The sequence below is a fragment of the Aulonocara sp. 'chitande type north' Nkhata Bay genome, linkage group LG16 (genome assembly GCF_057382095.1).
Source record: "Aulonocara sp. 'chitande type north' Nkhata Bay isolate Kocher_YH1m ecotype deep benthic linkage group LG16, A_spYH_male_GT1.1, whole genome shotgun sequence".
Taxonomy (NCBI): Eukaryota; Metazoa; Chordata; class Actinopteri; order Cichliformes; family Cichlidae; genus Aulonocara; species Aulonocara sp. 'chitande type north' Nkhata Bay.
Window position 1 is genome coordinate 21,263,918 of NC_141359.1, and position 23,727 is coordinate 21,287,644.

At 41.3% G+C, this 23,727-nt stretch overlaps 2 protein-coding genes across 6 annotated transcripts in view; one reads left to right on the forward strand and one right to left on the reverse strand.

The window, feature by feature from the left end:
* Window positions 1–494: 494 nt before the first annotated feature.
* Window positions 495–12,731, forward strand: nr1i2 (nuclear receptor subfamily 1, group I, member 2). Of its 2 annotated transcripts, none has more exons than XM_086267163.1 (9): window positions 495–637; window positions 1,462–1,696; window positions 4,611–4,741; window positions 4,986–5,155; window positions 6,387–6,712; window positions 6,790–6,935; window positions 9,734–9,850; window positions 10,046–10,151; window positions 10,241–12,731. In XM_086267163.1, the coding sequence occupies exons 2-9, from the start codon at window positions 1,515–1,517 to the stop codon at window positions 10,395–10,397; spliced, it is 1,335 nt and encodes a 444-aa protein (XP_086123289.1). In that variant the 5' UTR covers window positions 495–637; window positions 1,462–1,514; the 3' UTR covers window positions 10,398–12,731. The 2 variants fall into 2 exon arrangements, with proteins under 2 accessions (XP_086123289.1, XP_086123288.1); XM_086267162.1 differs by having other exon boundaries at window positions 1,467–1,696.
* A 1,027-nt stretch (window positions 12,732–13,758) lies between these two features.
* Window positions 13,759–23,727, reverse strand: part of gsk3ba (glycogen synthase kinase 3 beta, genome duplicate a) — a 35,397-nt gene continuing 25,428 nt past the window's right edge. Inside the window, exons 6-11 of one of the 4 annotated variants that reach the window (XM_086266146.1) lie at window positions 22,235–22,341; window positions 21,926–22,023; window positions 21,726–21,821; window positions 18,319–18,505; window positions 17,816–17,914; window positions 13,759–17,019 (exon numbers count right to left, since the gene is read on the reverse strand). In XM_086266146.1, coding sequence (XP_086122272.1) covers window positions 16,949–17,019; window positions 17,816–17,914; window positions 18,319–18,505; window positions 21,726–21,821; window positions 21,926–22,023; window positions 22,235–22,341 — 658 coding nt within the window. In that variant the 3' untranslated portion in view covers window positions 13,759–16,948. Of the gene's footprint in view, window positions 17,055–17,810; window positions 17,915–18,318; window positions 18,506–21,713; window positions 21,822–21,925; window positions 22,024–22,234; window positions 22,342–23,727 lie in introns of those variants that run through there. The other 3 variants (XM_086266145.1, XM_086266147.1, XM_086266148.1) reach the window with 3 other exon arrangements.

Genomic DNA, 23,727 nt, shown 5'->3' on the forward strand with positions numbered 1-23,727 from the left:
GATGATGAAGCCTCAAAAACTAATTCAAACGTGATAATCCAGTGTTTGTTTTTTGTTTGTTTTTGATTGATTGGATTATTACAGATACCCAGCAACACACAAGCAATTAAAATAATCGCAGCTCAACATTAAATGGTGCCATTTTCCATAATGACTTTTGGTACTTATTATATATTTTGATTTTACAACGTGCAGCATGAAGACTCTTAAACAGGATTATAACTTACATTTAAAGTTCTTTTTTTTCACGTTTCCACAATTATTCAACGAAAAATTATGTTTCATCACTTTTGCAAGAAAATCGTGTCCTTTTTTTCTGTGCTGATTCCATTTCCGATTAAATATTTGGATTCGTCCTGTGTCGCTCCATCCTGGAAACGCCCCTGCGTCCGTGATCCGCGTCTACGAAGTACGACATCAGTAGGCGGTGCTGGATTTTACACAGTTTCTTCGGCTGCAGCCGGTTGTAGTTGTGGCAAACTGCCAGTATTAAACATTAAGCTGGTCGAAAGCTTGCACGACGACCTGTTAACGATTCTCTCCCCTGTTGGTCATGCTCAAAATTCCCCCTGATTAAGCGAAGTGAGGCGGGCACCTGTGGACCACGTACAGCTGTTTTGACATCTGGAATCATCAGGTGAGTGATTTGAATGACCTAAGCCAGACATTTAACCAGGTAAAGGAAGGAAAAGAGTTTACTTTATGACAACCTGTGTGGACCTGTGCACACCTGTTAGACAGGTCAGGCTTCAGTTACAAACCTGCCTGCCTGCAGGGTGGGAGTAAAGTAGGAGCACTCCCAAACAAGCATGTTTTACACGCTGCTTCAGTGGAGTGTGTGGAGTTGTGTATGCTTTAAAGAAACACAACGACTTACGTTAAAGTTGTGATTTCAGTGTGTCAGTAATTCGGAGGGATTTGAGTGTTAAAATTAAAAAGGTTGCATTAAGCATTGTTTACTGGCAGAAAATACCTGAAATGTATGTTGCTAAATCATTAATCAACAGTAGCCTGTGCTTGTTTTTTGTGCAACTTACCGTTTTTCCACTGGAAAGTATTTAAAAAAAAATAAAAAATTGAAGAGTCCACATTGTTCTTTGCACTTGAACATTGTGAGCTGTTCTGTGCACTTCAGAAAATTGCTCTTGCTCTTTGATGAAAATCAAGGTGATCTCCTACTGTGACCATTTAGCCACAATGAATAGGGGGTTGTAATAGACGTAAATGACTCCACAAGGAGCCTTTAGTCATATCCAGGTATGCGTCACTGCTGGAAGCAAATGGTTCAGCCACAGTATTATGGTCATATCCTTTCATTTAAGAGTATCATAGCACAATAACGTAGGATATACAGTGTGTATCCTGTACATTAACTGTGACGTAGTAGTGCTGATAGTAGTTAAACCTAAGCCTGATCTCACAGGGAACCTTTCCATTTCTTACTGAATCAATCTTGCCCAGAACAGATGTGAAGGCAGTGACGCCAGACTAATCTGATTATCTCTCGGGTGAGAATGAGCGAGAAGGCCGCTGGAGTGCAGATCATCAGTGAAGTGCTCGCAAGGCTGAATAAAGAGGATGAGGAGGAGAAGCTGACAGATGATGAGGAGTCCAGAGTGTGTGGTGTCTGTGGAGATCTGGCTAATGGTTACCACTTCAATGCCTTGACCTGTGAAGGCTGCAAGGGCTTCTTCAGGTAAAGCTCTTCAACATTTAATAACATCATGAATCAAGCAATAAATGGCTGTTTAAGGGCTTTTAGAAAACAAATAGTCCAGCTTTTATGTTTGCTGTATCTAGAGTTTCTCTCATGTTTTTAATTATATTTAGAAAATTTTTTGTCATGAAAAGAATCCCTTGTGAATGTGAAATGACAAATTAGTGATCTTCCTAATTTCCTAGCCAGACTTTCTTGTAATCTTTTAAAGTGGTCTTGAGCAATAGTTCTCCAGTCTTCCAGAAGGTCTTCCAAAAATTTTCTGTTGACATTTGCTGCTTTCTCAGTCATTTTCACTCACTCAGTTTTTGTACCTGATGAGCATAAAAGGCTCCTGGTTGAACTCAAACCAGTGTTTTGTCCATACATAACTAATAACTTAGTTCATCTAATAAGAAATATTAGATGAAAATTTGGCATATCTCAGCAGTGTGTCCTTAAGAATTTTCAGTAGAAGTAGAAGACAAAAGAAGAAGTGGCAGGGTTAGAAAAACTCCATCATCTCCAGCAGATGAACAGTTTCTAAAAGTCATGTCCTTGAGAAAGAGGAAAAAATCCAGCAAAGACCTGACACAGAGAGACACAGAGAGATGCATCTGGCCCTTCAGTTCATCCATCTGCTCTTAAGGGAAGAAAACATGCAGAAAAGGTGGAGGTATTCCAAATTACACAAGAACTGGACTAAACATCAGTGGCAACTGGTCTTGAAATTTGTGGCTCAAATCTCTGTTAATAGGTCAGGAGAGAGGTACACAGCAAGTGCAACATATTTAGCTTCATACCACAGTCATTAGTAAAACATCCAGTGGTGTTGGGAATCTTGTCAAAATTAATATAATTATGAACACAGAAAAATACCATCAGATTGCTTTTACCATCTGGAAAGCATCTGATTGGCATCCGCTTCATTTTTCAACACAGTGATGCCAAACACACTGTAATGTAATAAAGAGTACAGGCAGTCATTAATACTTTTTTTTTTTTTGGTGGTGTGGGGGATGTTCATGGCATTTAATTGGCTGCTTATATTGTAAATTTTTAATATCATATAAAGTGAAACCACATTTCGGATCTTTTTTTTTCATGCCCAAAAAGTACTTTTTAAGTAGTATTTATAAGTTAATTTGAATTCAGTTCACCTGAATTCAGCACCTCTGTACTTTTAGCACCCTGTCAACCAAATAAACAGACACGCGATCGTGAGGACCGGATATACACACATACACACAAGCACATTCTCTATACTACATTTATACATATACTTGCATCTTGCATAGTATCTATATACATAGATATATACATAGATACAGTGACTATCTTGCTTTCATAGGCTCAAAATGTGAAATAAGCTCGACACCGTCTGCTCTGCAATCTGAAGGCCACCTCAGTTCACTGTGACCTGAGTAACCATGAAGTTGTAGGAGGTTGTAGGATGTTGAATTGTATTCTTTCTGTGGCACATGCAGGTTTCAGAAGACTAGATTGTGACTTGTTGACCTAGTTAGGACTGGTGTAGTTGTGTTCTGAATAAGTTGAACTCTTTTACTAGGACGGCTCACAAACAGGAAATGACAGTGGTCTAGTCTGCTCGTGATAAATGAAAACATGATTTACTCTGAGTCAGAAGCTTGTCATGTTTGAAATGTGTTGTAACTACGTAACAGATATATTAACTTTAACACTAATCACATTTTCAGTTTTCCTCACATTCAGCTGTAAAACGTTTAAAATTATCTGACCTTTTGTTTAAAGAGTTTATACAACGAGAAGCTCAAGATGTCTGTCAGATAGGAAGCTGTGTGTCATCAATGTGTTATCATCATCATCAATCACTGGGAGCCCAAATACTAGAGTTTTGTAGTATTGAAGTTAACCATTTATTTTAATGGCTTTTATTTTGATTTTTAATTGAACATTATTATACTGTTCACCATATATGCTCTCTGAACTGTCTCATTTAGAAGTGTGCTCAGTTTTGTTTATTATTTGACTTCTTTAGGCCAAAGTATTCTTTATATAAACCTCACTTTGCTGCCACCAAAGCTCTCTCTGTCCCTGTTATTCAGATGGGCTGCTGTCGGTGAGCTGAGTGGTCAGATAACATTCAATTTCTGGCATAAAAGGTGGTGTCAGTGTGATATTCTCATCTACTTTGGTTCTTAATTTGACCTTCTCTAATTTCAACACCTTCACAAATTAAATCCACACAGTGCACACAGTACAGACAGTTCATTAGGTACAGGTTGCTAGTACCAGGGTGGTCTCCTTTTGCCTTCAGAACTGATTTATTTCTTGGTGGTATAGATTTAACAAGGTGCCGGAAACATTCCCCAGAGATTTTGGTCAATTTTGACATGATAGCATCACACAGTTACTGCACATCCATGATCTCCCAGACCACCTCATCCCAAAGGTGCTCTATTTTACTGAGAGCTTTTTATTGAGGGCATTTGATTACAGGGAACTTGTTGTCATGTTTAGGAAACCAGGTTGAGATGATTTGAGTTTTATGATATGGTGCATTGTCCTGTTGGAAGCAGCCATCAGAAGATGGGTGCACTGTGGACATGTCAGGCACATTACTCAGGTAGGCTGCCATGTTTAAATGATGCTCAGTTGGTACTAAGGGCCCCAAAGTGTGCCAAGAATATATCTTCCACCCCATTACACCACCACTACCAGCCTAAATGGAGTGGAGATCCATGCATTCATGTTGTTTACACCAAATTCTGACCCTATCAAACAAATGTTGCGGCAGAACTTGAGACTGCACATTTGTTGTGCAATTTCAGTAAACTTGTGCAAATTGTGACTCATTAGATATTTGCATTAACAAGCAGTTAAACCTAAGGCATGAAGCTGTTATTTTGTGAGTGGATGTTTTTCATTTCAGACGTAACATAAAGAGGTCAAACCAGCTCCGTTGTCCATTCCTGAATAAATGTGTTATAACGAAAAACAGCCGCCGGTCTTGTCAAGCCTGCCGCATGCGCAAATGTCAGGCCATTGGCATGTGCAAAGACAGTAAGTAACATCTAAAGGCTTTTATACTTAATGTTTAAGTCACTGTAGGAAGTGTGTGGTATTATAAAAGGTGCACCCATCAGTTTCTAGAATGCTTGTTATCATTTTGCATGTTTACATCATGTCATACAATAAATTGATACACATAATTTTCATGCCTTGAGAAGAAATTATGAATCAGATCAGGTTGTTTTATGCTGACATGCTTGACATAGTAAATGCTTGTATTTTTGTGCTTGTTCAGTGGTCATGTCTGATGAAAAGGTGCAGGAGAGGAGGGTCCAAATCAAGAAGAATAAGATGCTTAACTCCCCAGTGGAGCTTTCATTCCAACAAGAAAAACGTATTCAGGAACTGCTCTTTGGTCACCGCAGCACATTCGACTCAGCATTTTCCCGCTTCAGCAGCTTCAGGGTGTGTGAGTGAATGCATGCAGTTTCAGCTCTTCATCATTGTTACGACCCGGCTCAAAAGCCGCAACATAAAAAAAGGAGACGAATAACAGAGTGTGGGTGAGAAGAGGTTTCATCCTAAAATGGAAAACCAGGTTGGCTAAAATGGCTGGTGCCACCAAGGCAAAGACTAGTGCACTGCCGGAAAGCTTGCCTCAGGTATGCTTTTATCCACACCTGACTAGGTGTGGCCAATTAGCACCAGCTGAAAACACTGAGACGATTAGAAGCTGCAGAGGGACGTAACACCTCCTCCCTTAAAAGGGTTCCTCTAGGACCCTTAAATTTATTAAAAGCCCCTCTGAAGCCTTCAGTTCCTTATAATTAAATAAATAAAAGTTAAAGCTAACAGAAGCACAGTGTTCACGTTATAGTTGGCATCTCTAAGCATGGATGGGCATGAGGATTTGAAGTTGCCACACTGAACAGACAAAAAGTAACATGTGACCAACACAAAGGAGCACAACAGTCACAAACCCAAAATGATTACCTGATCTGCTACAACACAAAAGTAGCAACAAATAATCACAACTAAGTGATCTGTTGTCTCCACCACACAAACAGTCACATACAAGTGGCCCTATACCACAACAAGTTACTTTAATCCAAAAAGTTCAGTAAATCAAGCGTACTAGTGACCAACCACAAACTGGAGAGCTATGGCCACACAATGATCACATCAAGGGTGGCTCAGCACCCCACAGTGTTATTGCCATCACCTGGCCAACAACACTCACAAGTGATCCAACAAAATAGCCATATTCCCCACAACACTAAAAGTCACAGCACAAAACACTCACCTCACAAGGATCTCATTAGCATCCATCCACACTGACATATGCACACACAGGGTGTGCACACAATGCCAACTTAAAAACAGCCTACCTGCCTCAGCTACAGACCATAATCAAGAATGGTCTCAAACCTCCTACCAAGTTTGGTGCCACTGATTTACTATGTGCAACTCCCAGCCTAAAACACTAAAAACAACAAAACCCTTACTTTTCCTACCCTAGTCTTCAGTGGTGTACCAGGCTCGAGGCAACTTTAAACGCGAACTCGAGAGCAGGCAGCAGACCAGAGATATAGTCTCCTACCAAACTCTGAAGCGTACCCCCACCCAGGATGGGTGGGGGTACGCCCAATCATCATCTTTGTTTTAACTTGTGTAATTGATCTTTGATTTTTTTCAGCCTATGGACCGAAACATCCTTCCTGTGAATACGCACAAGCAGACGGCAAGCAAGCTCTTTAACCCTCTGACCGAGTGCCCTAGAAACGGCTGCAGCACTGCGAGTAAATCTACCACCGAGCCCACATCATCGCCATCTGCCACCTCATGCTCTTCATCCTCTTCATCCTCCTCCTGTTTCCACAGTTCCATTAAAAAGCAAGAACACCACATACGGAATGACGTCGAAAACAGATGTGTTTTCACTGCTCTTCCGCATGTGGCCGACCTCACGACTTACATGATCCAGAACGTCATTAGCTTTTCCAAAAGTCTCCAAGACTTCCGGTAAATGTGTACATCAACGGATATTTATATTCAGTCGGCACGTTTTCGACACTTGATGTCAAACTGGTGTCTTACAGGTCTCTTACCATGGGAGACCAAATATCTCTGCTGAAGGGAGCCACGTTTGAAATAATGCAGATCCGCTTCAACATGGTGTTCAACTCAAAAACGAGCACATGGGAATGTGGCCATATTACATACTGCATAGATGACGCTGTACGAGGTAAGACTTCTTACAGTTGGATGGATTAGATTAGATTAGATTAGATTAGATTAGATTAGATTAGGTGAAGTCAGACTGTCACTTAGAGTGGCCACTTTCCTGAACACTTGTGACAAAGCATCATTTAAAGAGAGATTTAAAAAAAAATTCTGAACAAAGTCAGTCAGTGGGACTTGACCTCCAGACCTGAAAAATGAGACCTATGCACAAGTGGCAAAAACTGCAGTTCCTCTAGGTGCCACTTGAGGCTGGCTCAAAAAGCAAGTCAGTTCCCAGACTCCCACGTTAAAACTGCCAACCAGTTTAGCAAGTTTACAACCTGGTACAAAAAAAAAGTTTTGGCTTCTGTGGATAGTTTCCTGCTTCATGTGTTCTGAGGTGAGAGGTTTTAACCACTCACTCACCTTAATAGTTGAGTTTGTTGAGTTGATTGATACCTGTCCTGGCAGTGATAGGTGTCTGGTAGGCTTGATACTACTTGCAGTAGCTAATTGTGATGTTGTATCATCTGGAGCATTTTTAATAGTTTATCTGACAATTATTATGGCTTGCTGTGTGTTTCAAACCATCCCAGAAGAGAAGAGCATGTCCTGGATAATCCTCCTTTCTGACATGTAAATTAGAAAAGTTGAACTTCATGTTTTATACAATATGGCCTAAAATGAGCAACTGACTCTACACACTCAGGAAAATCCAATGTTAGGCTTATTGCTGAATCTAAATAGGTGTGAATGGTTGTTGCTCTCTGTCTGTTAGCCTTGCGATGTTTGGTGTAACCGTCCACTATTTCATTGGCACCTGGAATAGGCTGCAGCCCCGGGGTGAGCCTGAGTTGGATAAGCATGATGAATGAATGAAGCCTCAAGTGGTCATTAGAGGAACTGCAGTTTAGTTTTTGACACTTGTTTTCTTCATTTGTCTCTACATTTGACGCTGCTTACCAGAGGATAGTGGAGGATTAGGCCTAATTAGCTCCCTAATCATCTGCTGTGTTAGCAATCTCGAGGTGCTTTTTGGTGCTGGCAAAGACTGCAGCGGTGTATGAAAGCTTTTGCTGAAAAAAGTGTGACAATGAGTGGCTGTGCAGTTTAAAATGCTGACGTACTCCAAAGAGTGTGAGAAACTGCAAATGTAGGTGTTTCACTGTGTTTCACTGTTCATAAAGATGGACTTAGTGCTTATAACCAAGTCAATATACAAAAATACAAAATGCATTCAGTAATGGAGACAATTATGGTCTGTTGTTGATTGAATTGGAGTAACTCTGAGGTGTGTGTTGTCTGAGGACTCAAAGTAACGTCCCTGATCACAAATTCTGTACACCTGATTAAATAACATGTAACGTGTACTGAATGACCTTTGCCCCCGCAAAATGTTTTTTCACTTGATGAACACGTTGAGTCGTTATTCTCTGATCTCGCTAGTTTTTTGCTTTTAAACTATATGTAACGTTGCAAACTGTTATTAAACAGGAGTAAAATGAACAAAGAGAAATTTGACGCTCCTAACATGCATGCACATGTTGCACTTTTATTTTTGAAGCAGTCAGACAACAGTCAGTCAGTAACATGTCCAGTCTGTTATCACTCTTGTCACATGTTCTCACACGGTGGTGTAATATGACTCCTTAAGAAACACTCACTGCAATGCTGTCAAACTGGTTTTTACTTCTTTCGATCCAAAGTGCTTCACAAACGCGCTGTCTGAAGGTTTCCTTTTACTATTAGACAAACAGCTCTTAGGAATAAGGAATTCACACTGAGCACTAGGTGAAAGTTGAGATTACAGGGAATATAGCTCTGTTTAATTTTCAAGGTGCTGACCTGCAGTTTTCACACTGGATAAGGTGTGCAGCTACAAATATCCATCACAAAGGTGTTTGCTCTTCATGCTACTTTACTTGCGAGTTAACTGCTCAGACTGACCTATAAGTAGGTCACACAGAGAACAAACACTAAAAATAGCACTTCCTTGTTTTGTTTTTTTTAAAGGAATGAAAATACACATAAACCATAAATGACATTTGAACTACAGGGGTCTTTGGTATAAATGCTTTTATAAATACTTTGTATTTTGTTTATAATCTGTTAGATATTATTTTTTTGGGACTGGTGCAATCTGTCTGGCAAAGCCAAGTGGAATAACTGTACCTTTATTTCATCCACAACAACAGAAATCAGTATAAAATGATGTCTGACTGATTCCAGTCAACACACCAAGGATATCCCGACTATTCCGCTGGCTTTTAGTTGTCTTTATTGGTGCAAATTCCTTTCACCGTTTCAGTGCTCCTAGGCTAACAGCATGTCAGTTACATTTATAAGCCTTGTGTGTTGGAAAAACTGTAGGGAAGTTGTGGCAAATCACCACCCCTGCTTTTTTTAGAACTTGTGCAAAAATAGTTTTGCAAGAATGTCTGGAAAATCCTGCAGCATGTTCTTGGAGCGCATATCTGACTGGCATACGTGTTTTGTGTATTTGGTGAATATTTACTGTGTAGCTGGTAGTTTTGAGCTCATCGTTCTCCCTGATTTTTTTTTCCTTCCTAATTGTGGATAATTCTGCATGAATGAGCTTTTAGATTGTGGTTTGCCTGTACATGTGTTGCACATTTTCACACATAAATCCCTGCCAGAATCACCTTGATGGTAGCTCACTCGAAAGTGGGAACTAAACATATCCATTTGAATCCGTTTCTTGGAGTGTGGAGAAAAGTGGGAACAGATCAGACCTCAGTGGCCCTCAGACTGTCCTTCCGTATCTGTCCTGCTCCTGACCCGTTTTCCTGTGTTTTCCAGCGGGATTTCAGCCATGTCTGCTGGAGCCTCTGTTCAGATTTCACCACACCCTGCGCACACTGGGCCTACAGGAGGAAGAATACGTTCTCATGCAAGCCATGTCTCTGTTTTCTCCAGGTGATGGTCGTTCTTCAGCAGTTCATCCCAGTCCTTGCTAGGACCAAATCAATAATTAACCAACCCTGTAAATATTTAAACCCTACAAACAGTGTGCATTTGTACCCAGCCCAAAATAAAAATGCATTCTCAGATTTTCCTCAGGGCGAAGTGGCTTCAAATTAAAAGAAATTTGTTTTTTACTTGATTTGCCAGACCGTCCAGGCGTGCAGCAGCACAGCTTGATTGACAAAGTTCATGAAAACTTGGCGCTGACGCTAAAAACCTGGATTGACTGCAGGAGAACAGGTCCAGAGAAACAGTGAGTGAAATGTCAAATTCTCGCCCCTTTCCAGTCAGTGTGAAATGTTTTTACATACTGCAGTTATTGACTTTTCTATTGTATTTCAGCCTGCTGTATCCCAAAGTGATAGCCTGCTTTACAGAGATGAGAACAATGACTGAGGAATACAGCAAACAGATTCTACAGATCCAGGACATCCAGCCTGACACCATCAGTCCTCTCATAATGGAGATGGTCAGTAAAGGCTCCTGTAATGACTTATGAAGAGTGTGCTGTACATGAGCAGCACAAGCACTGTTAATGGGGACGCTTAAATGAAAGTATCCTATTGTTATTTTACATGTGTCGAAAGAGTGAAGACTGGACTCGAGAGACAGACACTATCTCTACTTTTAAGATTAGGCTTAAAACTTTCCTTTTTGCTAAAGCATATAGTTAGGGCTGGACCAGGTGACCCTGAATCCTCCCTTAATTATGCTGCAATAGACGTAGGCTGCCGGGGATTCCCATGATGCATTGAGTTTTTCCTTTCCAGTCACCTTTCTCACTCACTATGTGTTAACAGCAGTGTTGGTCAAGTTACTTGAAAAAAGTAATCAGTAACTAATTACTGATTACTTCCCCAAAAAAGTAATCCCGTTACTTTACTGATTACTTATTTTCAAAAGTAATTAATTACTTAGTTACTTTTTAAAAACACGATTTACAACCTGAATAGGTGATAAAGCGATAGATCTTTCAGCCCAATTCTACTTTTTCTACATAATCCATCATACAAAATGTAATCAAATGGAAAAGTCTCTTTTTTTAAACTTGTTTTATCAGTTTTAATCTTTTAACTTTATGCATCAAGCAAAGATTTAATTATATGCAACATTCTCTGATTTGAATAAATTAGTTTAACATTTAAACCTATTATCTGCACATTCCAGCACATAAAATAAAATATTTTTTGTGTTTACACTCACTCTTTCAAATAGATGCAAGTAAAACACAGCAGAAAATAAATAAAGTCAAAGACTCAGCGGTCCTGTTGCTCTATTTTCACCTGTAAAGCAGGACTGGGGGTAGGCGGAGGTTTACCCTGGTGCAGGTGTGCCGCGGTCAGTTGAAGAATCCGCGAGTTTCTCTATGAGTTTCCCATTACGTCGTTGCGCACTTGGTGCTTGCTTGGAAGTTTAGGGGTTTTTTTTCGCTGTAAAAAGTTTTCTTCCCACGCACGATGGACGCTAATATTTTTGTCACTTTTTATGGAATCAAACTCAAAGTAAGGTCAGTACTTCCACGCTTTAAACGCTGCACGCTCATACTCTCTCCCACAATCGATATGTGATCCATTGTTGATCTGCACACAGCTGTTGTCACTAACGGCGCACTCGCTTACGTCACTGTCGTGAGACATTCTCGCAAAAAATCACGGTTTTAGTAACGCAGTAACGCAGCGTTCCTACGGGAAAGTAACGGTAATCTAATTACCGATTTTGCAATAGTAATCCCTTACTTTACTCGTTACTTGAAAAAAGTAATCAGATTATAGTAACTGCCCATCTCTGGTTAACAGACCTCTCTGCATCGAATCATATTTTATCCTGTCTTCCTTCTCTCACCCCAACCGGTCGCAGCAGATGGCCGCCCCTCCCTGAGCCTGGTTCTGCCGGAGGTTTCTTCCTGTTGAAAGGGAGTTTTTCCTTCCCACTGTCGCCAAAGTGCTTGCTCATAGGGGGTCATATGATTGTTGGGTTTTTCTCCGTATCTATTATTGTGCGATCTACTGTACAATATAAAGTGCCTCGAGGCGATTTTTGTTGTGATTATATAAATAAAATTGAATGGAATTGAATTGTCTTAAATATTGACAGGACAAAAATATATAGGTGAGAGGGAGTGAACGAGTGTTGTCAGTGTTGTGACTCCGAAAAAGCTGCTTTTTAAATGTAGAATTTTGTTGTTGGTCTAGTTTTGTGCTTTTGGTGCCTTAATGTTCATTTATTGTAAACCGTGATGAATGAAAAATGCTTGACATGAGCGTTTCTGATGGCATATAAAGACAAACACTGCCCCCCTCTGGCCACACACAGAAAAACAGATTCTCTGTGAGGCTGATCTGCACTGCAAACATCTGGACTGTCCTGAAGTTTTGTTGATCACTTTTGATCTAATGGATTAAATAAACACGCCCCAAGGGAGGAACTTTTTATTTTGTCAGTTCTTTGTCCACCTTAATTTGTGATGGCAGACTCGAGTCTTCTCTTTGCACTAAGGAGAACTTTTTTCATTATGTGACTTTGAGAGTTGAGAGTTTTGTTCTTCAAGATTTCTGTGTACAGTACCCGGCAGTTGTTCCATTTGATTCAGATTAAGCAAAAGGACACAGTTTTTTACTATTTTTCTTTCAAGAACTAAGAACATCCAAAGCGATTTTCAGCTATTGCCTTCAGATCATCATTAATAAAGGGCAACTTTTAATGGGTTTGGGTTGAACTTGAAACTGGCGCTCTAACTGAAATCCTTGGATTTACCTGGCACAGAATACCTCCACATTTGTTTACTTTTATTTACTATAGACTTTGTGATTCACTGTTGATGCTTCTGTTATCTCTGTGCATCATGTTGTAATAAAGATATTCTTTTTTCAAACACATTTATTTTAAGCCAGTGCATCATTGAACCATTAGCAAGGTTTCAGACTCTTAATATGTAAACATAAATCTGTGTGAATCTATATGATCATATGAGTTTTGCCATGCTGGTTTTGTAATATACACAAAAAGACACTCACTAAACACTTTAACAGATATGTTGTGAAAGTATCAGGCTGGTCATGGTTTGTTCTTCAGAGTTGACCTAATTCTTTGTGGCACAGGCTGAAGTGCTGGAGACTTGATTGACATGACAGCAGTACACATCTGGTGACTGCGGAGGCCAATTAGCTACAGTGACTTCATTGTCATGTTCAAAAAACCAGTTCGCAAAGAAAATATCCCTGAAAACTTTACACCACCAACAACCTGAACTGTTGATACAACGCAGGAGGGATCCACGCTTTTAAGTTGTTCACAAAATTTTTTAACCCTACAGTCCGAACACAGCAGCAGAACTTGAGACGTCAGGGCAGATGTGTTTTTCCAGTCCATTTTTGATAAGCCTGTGTAAACTGTAGCCTCAGTTTTCTGTTCTTAGCTGAAAGGAGTGACATCCAGTGTGGTCTTCTGTTGCAAGGTTCGATGCGCGTGCATTCAGAGATGGTCTTATGTATCCTGGTTATATCCACTGGATGTTTTCTCTCTCTCTTAATAATTCTAAGATAAATCTCTGTGAACTCTAAAGATGGTTGGGTGGTAGAAATCAGTTTCTGTAATAGTCAGATAATCCAGTCTGGCACCAACAACCACACCACATTCAGAGTCCCCATTTTGCCCCATTCTGATGCTCTGTTTGAAGTTCATCAGGTCTCTCGACCATGTCTACACACCTAAATGCACTGAGCTAGAGCCATGTGATCAGCCGAATACATATTTGCATTAATGATTAGTACTACTTTGGTTTGAATTTTCTTTAACAAAATCGATCCGATGTCTACAAAGTGACGGGAACAAACACAGTAAAAGAATCTCAAACAGACAAATTTCATGATCATTTCCAGGCTATCCTACTCTTTATTTAATGCAAATTACAGTACCAGGGAACTATTCCTCGGAGCACGCAGAGGGAATATTTACAGAGGCGCACATTTAGCATACCTTCACAGAACAAAAGGAAAAAACAAACAAACAAACAAAAAAAGAAATCGAAATTTCAGTCACAAACAGAGGCATTCAAGTAGTAGTACTGTTATACAGGATGTTTTTGTAGTATTTTCTTAAGATTCTTCTTTTCTATTACCCCAGTTTAACCCAGTCAGCATGACACTAGTGTATATGTCAGTATAAGATATTATACTAGCTTATACACTTTTATTCTTTTTTTGGTAGCCATTGTGGTGCTTTAATTGAACTGGAGTAAGAGGGCAGGGGTGAAGTGGTCCAACCTTCTGGTGGAGGGTAGCAACACGTTCATGAATGCAAAATTACAGCAAGCGGGAGAGACAGGAGAAAGGCTACATGACTTGACCCCTTAGGTGCTACTGAATTTCACCCCCCTGAATACTCAAGAGCAGGAGGAGAAACAACGAAACATCCAAAGAGAAGAGAAGAAGAAGAGTTATTGCCTCTGAGGATGGCTCATCACAACATGATGGTTTGGCTTTGGTAACAGAACCAACACTGCGAGTAATACAGAAACTGCACTGTATCGAATATAATATATGAGGCCTTTTTTTTTTTGTTTGATTTTTTTTTTTTGTTTAAAACCCTGCTGCCGTCCACAGCACACCACCCACCCACTTCATACCCCAAATCTGTGCCAGGACTGCAGTACACGTGTATGTATGCGTGTGTGTGTGTGTGCCCCCCAAGATAAAACATCTATTAAAATAAACACCTGTCTACTATATCTTCAGTTAAAGAAAAAAATATCCTTACAATTAACAATGTCTGTATATTACATTTAGTGTGCAATGAAAAGAGCAGGAGGGAGAGGATGTGCATCGGGTGGAAGAGGGGGCAGCAGGACATTCAACAGCACCAAAAGGGAGAGTCACAATATCAGAGGGGGGCGGTGACAGTGGGGGTGGGGGGGTTGATGGCGTGGGCTGGGTGAGGGTGGAAACAAGGCGAAGGTGTATGAAAGCAAAGGCACTCCAAACTATAGTTACACTATACATGACTAGTTCTTGTTACAATAATACAGCTGTAATCTACTGTACTGTACAGGTAAGATTGAACATATGGCTGGATAAAGCTGATCATCGTCGTCGTCATCTACAATATCCATACACAACATCAGTTTTGCCCTGATTCTGTTTTTTTTTGTTTTTTGTTTCATTTTTTTGTTTGTTTTTGAATCTTTTTCATCCGTTCCCTCACCCTTTGTCATCTTTGTTTTTGCTCATAAACAGTACATGGGTCTGCATATATACATACCTTGAACACAACATGGAAGAAAAAAAAAAATCAACATAACAACATAAAAAAAAAAAACAACATACAAGTCATACAAGTCAGAATTTTGGTGAGGAGCATTTATACTGTATGTACAAATTCAGTTTTTCTTTCTTGTGTGTGTGTGTGATTTTTTTTTGTTTTCTGAATTTTTTTTTTTGTTGGTTTTATCTTTTTAATTTTTTTGTTTAAATGTAGTGAGTATTCTCCGTAAATAAGACGATTCGTCAGACTGTACCGAGTGGCTCTATGTGCTGCGGGGGTGGAGGGGGACAAAAAGAAAGGGGCGCTCCGGTCGGTGGTCGCAGCGCACGAGGCAGCCGGTGGTGCGCCGAAGACCGCGGGCCGAGAGTCGAGCGTGAAAACCAACCTCGAATTCTTCACAGAAACGGCGAGAGAAAGAGAGAGGGAGAGAGGGAAAAGGGTGGGGGACACGTTTGTCTAGACGCTGCACTGTCACAGAAACACTGTTACAGACAGAGCCAGTACAAAGACGGGGAATAGAGCGATGCCCTAAATCCATCTACAGCCTTAATACAGACGACACAGGGAAGTGGCTGCTGGAATCTAACCACACTCCAGCAAAGAAGAGAACAACAACAAAAACAGAAATAAAATAATAACAAAACACCACCTTATCTAAATCTATTGTCTTTAGGCAGCGGCAAATATTGCCACTGCTCTGCCAGATATGAGCTCACCATAAATGATTTCTGAACCATTGTAGTTAATATACATATATCTATATATACTTTTTATACATAAGGAAAAGTAATATATAAACTGTGTGTGTATGCATGTCTGTTTTGTATTGTATGTATATATTATACAAGCACACAGGACCAGATACATGTCACATCCATCACACGTGGCAATCCAAAAGACGTCTGCCCAGGAGTACAAAAAAAAAAACAACAAAAAAGAAAATAATTAAAAACAAAGTTGAATAAAACAGATCGCCAACCATTTTTAAAAATAACCCCGGGCAAAGAAAAAAAACAAAAAAACAACACTGTCCAAACATGTCCTCCCAAAGAGGGCTGTTTCTTCCCACATACACCAGGATCATCATGCATCCATGTGTGTGAGGATGTGTGTGTTTGAGGGTGTAGGTGTGTGTCTGTGTGTGTGTATACGCGTGCGTGAGCCTCATGCCTTGTCTGCGGAAGTGGATGTGAGAGGGCTTGGTGGCCCCCAGGTGATCCTACCATACTCAGGCCATGCACTACAGAAAGAACCAAAAGGGGGGCGGGGCTCGTTTTTGTTTTTTTCGAGGAGGAGGGGTTGGCCAGGGGACGGAGGGGTCAGAGGTCAAAGGATGCAGAAAAATGGAACAATGGAGAGGGAGGCCAGATAGAGAAAGGGCAAAAAAGGGGGAGAGCTCAGGACTTTTCTACAGATTGTCCTCTTAGCAGGCTAGCATTGTGTATACGTGTACAGTGTACTTTTTAAATCAACAGTACAGTCGATAACATCTTCGGCCCTGCGCTTCACTTCCCTGTCGAGAGGGCACGGAGAGGCATCTTTGACGGAGGATGGAGAAGAGTTCAAACAGCTTTATGTTGAGGCCGGGTTTGGGGATAAGAGAGGCAGACTGGGGATGCTAGGTTTGTGGTCAGTTAGCTGTCGAACCCGGCCTGCTTCAGCATCGCTCCGCTGCTGCCGGGGAAGAGGAGCAGGGCAGAGCTGAGCTGAGCAGAGCTCACCCCCTGGCCAGGGCAATGGAGAGGCTGAGGGCTGGGGCTGAGACCGGGGCGGGACAGGTGCTCTGTGGGCTCAGGAGGTGGAGTTGGAAGCTGAGGCAGAGGCGGTGGTGGTGGTGGGACCTCGCTCTGTGCTGCTGCCATCTATGAACAGGAAGAGGAAGTGCTCAGTTGAACAGCTGGTTTAGAGATAAAGGTAGAAAAAGAGTTACAGAGACACAATGAGAGCGAAGGATACAAATCTGTGTATACAAACCACACTGAACAATATAAGCAGCAAATGTGAATCGATAATGCTACGCAGGTTAAACATAAGCATACATGAGAAGAAAGGAATTTTAAATTCTGGAAAAACACACAATTTAAAAACAATTAGAAACCCCATAGATTGATGGGAAAAAACACTAAACTTTTTTTAGCAGTTCTTTGAAGTGGAAACGCAATAATTAATGAATGTGAAGTAAGCTAAGCATGTCACATGACTGGGAGTGAGTTTGGGCCTATGGTGTCGGGCAAAAGCCGCTGCTGTAATAGAGCACAGTGCGAAGAATTTATAGCAAAAAACAAAGCAAGGGTGTCACAATTTAAAAAAAAACAAAACTCAATTATCTTGTTTTATTAATAATTAAAAGCCAAACTCACAGCTGAAAACACCTAAGATACTGCCAAACTGAGGTGGCATGTTAAGTAAAGTCAACCCTTCGACGAAAACAGCATGTGTTGTTGTTTGCAGCGTTTAGTGCTCGGAGACATGAGTGCAAAACAACTTCTGGCTTAAGTTAAATTGAACTTAAATTGAACTAAAGAGGTTGACCTTTAGGGGATGAAATTGCTTACTGCTAATTTGAAAAACAAAGCCACAACCAGTACTTCAAAGTAATAAATATAGAGCAGCTAACCACATAAAACAAGGGTCTGACGGAGGTAGCGTGGCTCTAACCTGTGGTGGCAGATGCATTGGTTGGGGTAGAGGCGGCAGCCTGGCTGCGGGCGTGGGCAGGGATGAGTATGGAGGCCAAAGAAGGATTACTAGATAGTTCTAAAAGAAGAAGAACACACAATGCATTACCACATTATGCTGTTACAAAGTTACCTGCAGACCAGCGATAACATAAAAGTGGCGTTTTAAGATGTGCTTAGATTTCCTTACGGATAAATGCTACTGTGAATACGAGATAACCGATATGTCCCAGAAAAAAAAAATATTTAAATGTACTTTATATTCTTCTAAAAAATCTGTTAGATTGGAGTATCTAAATAAAGTAAAGTGAATTATTCAAAACAGAAAAACTTTAAACCCTCAGGGCTTTGGATCCCCCTGAATTTGTTATTTTAATATTCGTGTTTAAACCGTATTTACAATGCAAATGGGACTTTGGGAGAGGTGTTATTTTTTTAAATGAATGGTTTCTCTTCCGAGGAATGCTTTGTGAGTGCGCCTACCCTGGGTAGTGAAGTTGAAGAGCGAGGGCTTCTCTCGCCCGTTGGGCAGTTTGATGCTGGGGTCGCGCAGCTCGTCAAAGAATGAGTGTGCGCATGCCTCTAGGGGTGTTAGGCGGGCCGTGGGCGTGTACTCCAGCAGGCGGGAGCACAAGGCGATGGCCTCCGGAGGCGTACGTGGTCGGAACACCTGAACGTCAATTCGAATCAACAATGAGAACATCACGAGTTTCCAAAGAAAAGAGACATTTCAGTATTTTTAGCACAAACGCATATACAACACACACACACACACACACACACACACACACAGAGCATATGACTGGATGAAAAATGAATCTTTACTAATATCCTATGAAAGCTAATGCACTTTGACCAATGCATTTTTTATGGCGTGCTATGAATGAATCAGTGGAAGCATATGACTGCTGTAGCAGTGAGTAGCAAATGAAATGCAGCTGCAGAGAGCGACCACAGCGAGGCACGTCGGAGGTGAACAGGAGGGCCTGATAGCCCTGCTCCCTCCTGATTGGCTAATTGCTTTTTCAAATAGAAGAGCTGTGCTTAGCTAAGAAAGAGAGACTGTCCTTTAGATTTTAAAACCTGTTTAGTTCTCAAGATGAGTTAAAACAAGCAACGAGGCAACATCGTGATGTTGGGAGGTAGGGTGGCAGTTGATGAAGTAACTGACTGAAGCAGGATAGCACAGGTTTAACATCAGTCCACTCTAAAACATCAGGCAGATCTTATATTTGCTTTGAGCCTGTGCCAAAGCTCTGATGCTGCTGATAATAGGCCCAGACATTGTGCTACAGGTGGTCAAGAACAAAGAAAGTGGTTGTTTTCAGCTCGATGAACCAGTGCGTCATTATCAAACTCCTCCCTGAAGCAAGTCTTGCAACTCGGAAGTCGTGGTTAAATGCTTCAGTTGTTTTGAAGCATCGGGTAAGTCAACTTTCATTTCAGGGTTAACTGCTACTTTAAAACGGCATGTTCTGAATCACCAGTCAGATCCGGTAACAAGTGTTTAAAATGTAGAGTTCTACCAGCGATGGTGTTGCATCCTTCTCCCTTCTTGCTCTTATAAAGTCTGATATTTTTTTCTTTGTTCAAATAATTATTGGGACTGAAAAAACTTAAAAACCAATAAAATATAGAAACTGATGGGTGCACCTACAGTGACTTACAGTGGGGCAAAAAAGTATTTAGTCAGCCACCGATTGTGCAAGTTCCCCCACCTAAAATGATGACAGAGGTCAGTAATTTGCACCAGAGGTACACTTCAACTGTGAGAGACAGAATGTGAAAAAAAAATCCATGAATCCACATGGTAGGATTTGTAAAGAATTTATTTGTAAATCAGGGTGGAAAATAAGTATTTGGTCACCTCAAACAAGGAAAATCTCTGGCTCTCACAGACCTGTAACGTCTTCTGTAAGAAGCTTTTCTGTCCCCCACTCGTTACCTGTATGAATGGCACCTGTTTGAACTCATCATCTGTATAAAAGACACCTGTCCACAGCCTCAAACAGTCAGACTCCAAACTCCGCCATGGCCAAGACCAAAGAGCTTTCGAAGGACACCAGGAAAAGTATTGTAGACCTGCACCAGACTGGGAAGAGTGAATCTACAATAGGCAAGCAGCTTGGTGTGAAAAAATCAACTGTGGGAGCAATCATCAGAAAATGGAAGACATACAAGACCACTGATAATCTCCCTCGATCTGGGGCTCCACGCAAGATCTCATCCCGTGGGGTCAAAATGATCATGAGAACGGTGAGCAAAGATCCCAGAACCACACGGGGGGACCTGGTGAATGACCTGCAGAGAGCTGGGACCAAAGTAACAAAGGTCACCATCAGTAACACACTACAACGGCAGGGAATCAAATCCCGCAGTGCCAGACGTGTTCCGCTGCTGAAGCCAGTGCATGTCCAGGCCCGTCCGAAGTTTGCCAGAGAGCACATGGATGATACAGCAGAGGATTGGGAGAATGTCATGTGGTCAGATGAAACCAAAGTAGAACTTTTTGGTATAAACTCAACTCGTCGTGTTTGGAGGAAGAAGAATACTGAGTTGCATCCCAAGAACACCATACCTACTGTGAAGCATGGGGGTGGAAACATCATGCTATGGGGCTGTTTTTCTGCCAAGGGGACAGGACGACTGATCCGTGTTAAGGACAGAATGAATGGGGCCATGTATCGTGAGATTTTGAGCCAAAACCTCCTTCCATTAGTGAGAACTTTGAAGATGAAACGAGGCTGGGTCTTCCAACATGACAATGATCCAAAACACACCGCCCGGGCAACAAAGGAGTGGCTCCGTAAGAAGCATTTGAAAGTCCTGGAGTGGCCTAGCCAGTCTCCAGACCTCAACCCCATAGAAAATCTGTGGCGGGAGTTGAAAGTCCGTGTTGCTCGGCGACAGCCCCAAAACATCACTGCTCTCGAGAAGATCTGCATGGAGGAATGGGCCAAAATACCAGCTACTGTGTGTGCAAACCTGGTAAAGACCTATAGTAAACGTTTGACCTCTGTTATTGCCAACAAAGGTTATGTTACAAAGTATTGAGTTGTATTTTTGTTATTGACCAAATACTTATTTTCCACCCTGATTTACGAATAAATTCTTTACAAATCCTACCATGTGGATTCATGGATTTTTTTTTCACATTCTTTCTCTCACAGTTGAAGTGTACCTCTGGTGCAAATTACTGACCTCTGTCATCATTTTAGGTGGGGGAACTTGCACAATCGGTGGCTGACTAAATACTTTTTTGCCCCACTATATAAATTTAATATAAAATTCAGGACTGACTTATTCAAAATTGGAGAAATAAAAAAAACCCTTACTCTCAGTTAAGGATGCCAGTTGTCTGGCTGATGTGATTTGGTCAAGACTCTCACTAAACATTTAAACAAAAGCATCTTTGGCAGCATCAACACCAAGAAATCACACAACTGCATGGCACGTTCGGGAACACTGAGAAGGATTTCAAGGCCTTCATCCATCGCCCCCCCGAGTTTGAAACAGTTGATGCAAAAAAGTACACGGCGCCTCAGATTCGTTGCCTGGTGCTCAATATTTGATTTGCACATCCGCACATTGCTGCTAGCTACCAGTCAGCACATCTGCTCTGAGCACGAGTGCTGCTGATTCCATAATCTCGATCTGAGGGAGATAAGTGTGAGCTGAGTTCAGTAAATTTTCAGTAAATGCAAATTCTTTGCATCTTTTATTTTTTAGAACTCTGTGCATTTATGGCATTAACTATTTCACATGCAGGTCTGTTAGATGAAGATGATGATGTTGGATGGTTGCGAAGCATGCAGGCAAAACAGGAATGGCAGAATGCTTTTGCGGTGGATCTTAAAGAAGTAAAAGGGCTCCTGTACCTGTTGACTCACCTTAGTCCATGGATGTGCCTTGATCTGGGGGAATTTGAATTCAGTGTAGTTGGGGTTCATCTCACGGATCTGCTCTCGGGTCGGGGTGCCGAGAACCTGAAACACACGGGTGGAACCATTAGCCCGAGTAATATTACATCCAACTTGAAGCTGTATTTGTTTGGGAATATTGGAATACTCTCGGTTAGTACGGTCATTACCTTGATGATTTCCACCAACTGGTCCACTCCGCTGTCACCAGGGAAGATCGGCTGTCCCAGGAGCAGCTCTGCCAGTACACAGCCGGCTGACCACACATCTAAAGGACAAGGCAGGAGTCCGATTGTAAAAGCAGAAGAGGAGCAATGACGACTTGCTGTAAAGCTTATAAACTCCTTTGAGTGCTGAACCAGAGTAGAAAAGCACTATATAAGAACCAGTCCATTTATCATAAGTAACACACGATCTCATAATTTCCTGATGAATGTGCATGTGTCAGGCAGCGAGAGTTGTTGCTCGAGTTAGCCTACCTATGCTGGAAGTGTAGTCAGTGGCACCAAAGATCAGCTCAGGGGCTCGATAGTAGCGAGAGCAGATGTAGGACACGTTAGGCTCTCCACGGACCAGCTGCTTAGCGCTGCACACAAAATCATAGCAAATAATCATCATCACCACCATCTGCATACTTCAAAAAAAAAGGGAAAAAATGAACCTGAAGAAACACCCAGTACTGAGGATTTACACGTGTGATAAAACCTCAGTGGACTTCATATCCAATCAAACACACAGCTAAAAGGAAGATTTCTACATTTCTGCTACAAATATAATCAGCATTTATGCTAACGAATGAAAAGTAAATAAATCATCTGTTTTCGACAACGCACGCTGATCTCAGTTTGACTTTTGCACACTTTCTAGAGCCTGTATAATGCGCCTGAAAACAGCTCCCACATTATTATGTTGCTGGATTTAGGCGTTGCATTCTCCATGGCATTGTTTTGATACGTTTAAGCAACATTTATTACGACATTTTCACTCCAGAGGTGGTTCACGTTTTTCCACTAACAAACTGAACAAATTGGACAGTTGGTTGAAAGTCTTCTACAGCACATCCCAAAGCTTCTCAGTGGAGATACAGTCTGGACTCTGTGTGAAAATGATGTCTCGTGCTCTCTCAACTACTCTTTTCACAATTTAAACCCAGTGAATCCTGACATTGTCATCTTGGAATGTGCCCGTTCCATTGAACAAGGAAAAAACCTGATTATTCGGCACGTTCAGGTAGCCGCTGTCCTCATGTTTGGGCAGATAATGTTGCTGAACCTAGACCTGAGACACTGAAGCAACCCCAGATCATAACACTGCTTCCACAGGCTTGTAGGGCAGGTACAGGTATGATGACAATGATGGTGGCTGCATCACTTTTATCTACCTCTCTTCAGGGTACAGTGTGCTCATCTCCCAGGAACAGAGTAAACCTAGACTCATGGCACCACATGACTTTAACTATGGCCTCACCTATTTTCTCAGTTCAACCAGGCAGCCACACAGTGTGCATCAGCTTAAGGGTGAAACTCTTCAAAAGGAAGAGAGTAACATTTGGGGAAACAGACTGACTAGGTATGTTTAGAGCTGGAGACTGATTTCATTCTCATGCTCATAAATATAAAGTCATATGAGAAGAGATGTAAACAGGGGTCAGTCTCGTTTGCTTAATTCCAACATGATCTGGTGTAAGAATGATGTACAGCAGTGTTACAGGGCCTTTTTCTTGGTTGTGCATAGTTACAGTGTGTGATTTGCTGTCTTCAGGACACTGCTAAATACTGAGGATGAGCAGCAATGTTACTTAGAAGCCTTCTGAAACCTTCACACAGATCCAGAAGACCCATTCCTTTATTTCCACTGTCCATGCTAAGCCAAGCTAACTGGTTGCTGGCGCTCACTTTTTATGTTATCGGACATCACAGCGGTACCAATGTGAACATCTTTTGTAAATGCCAAGAAAAGAAAAAACTCAGAT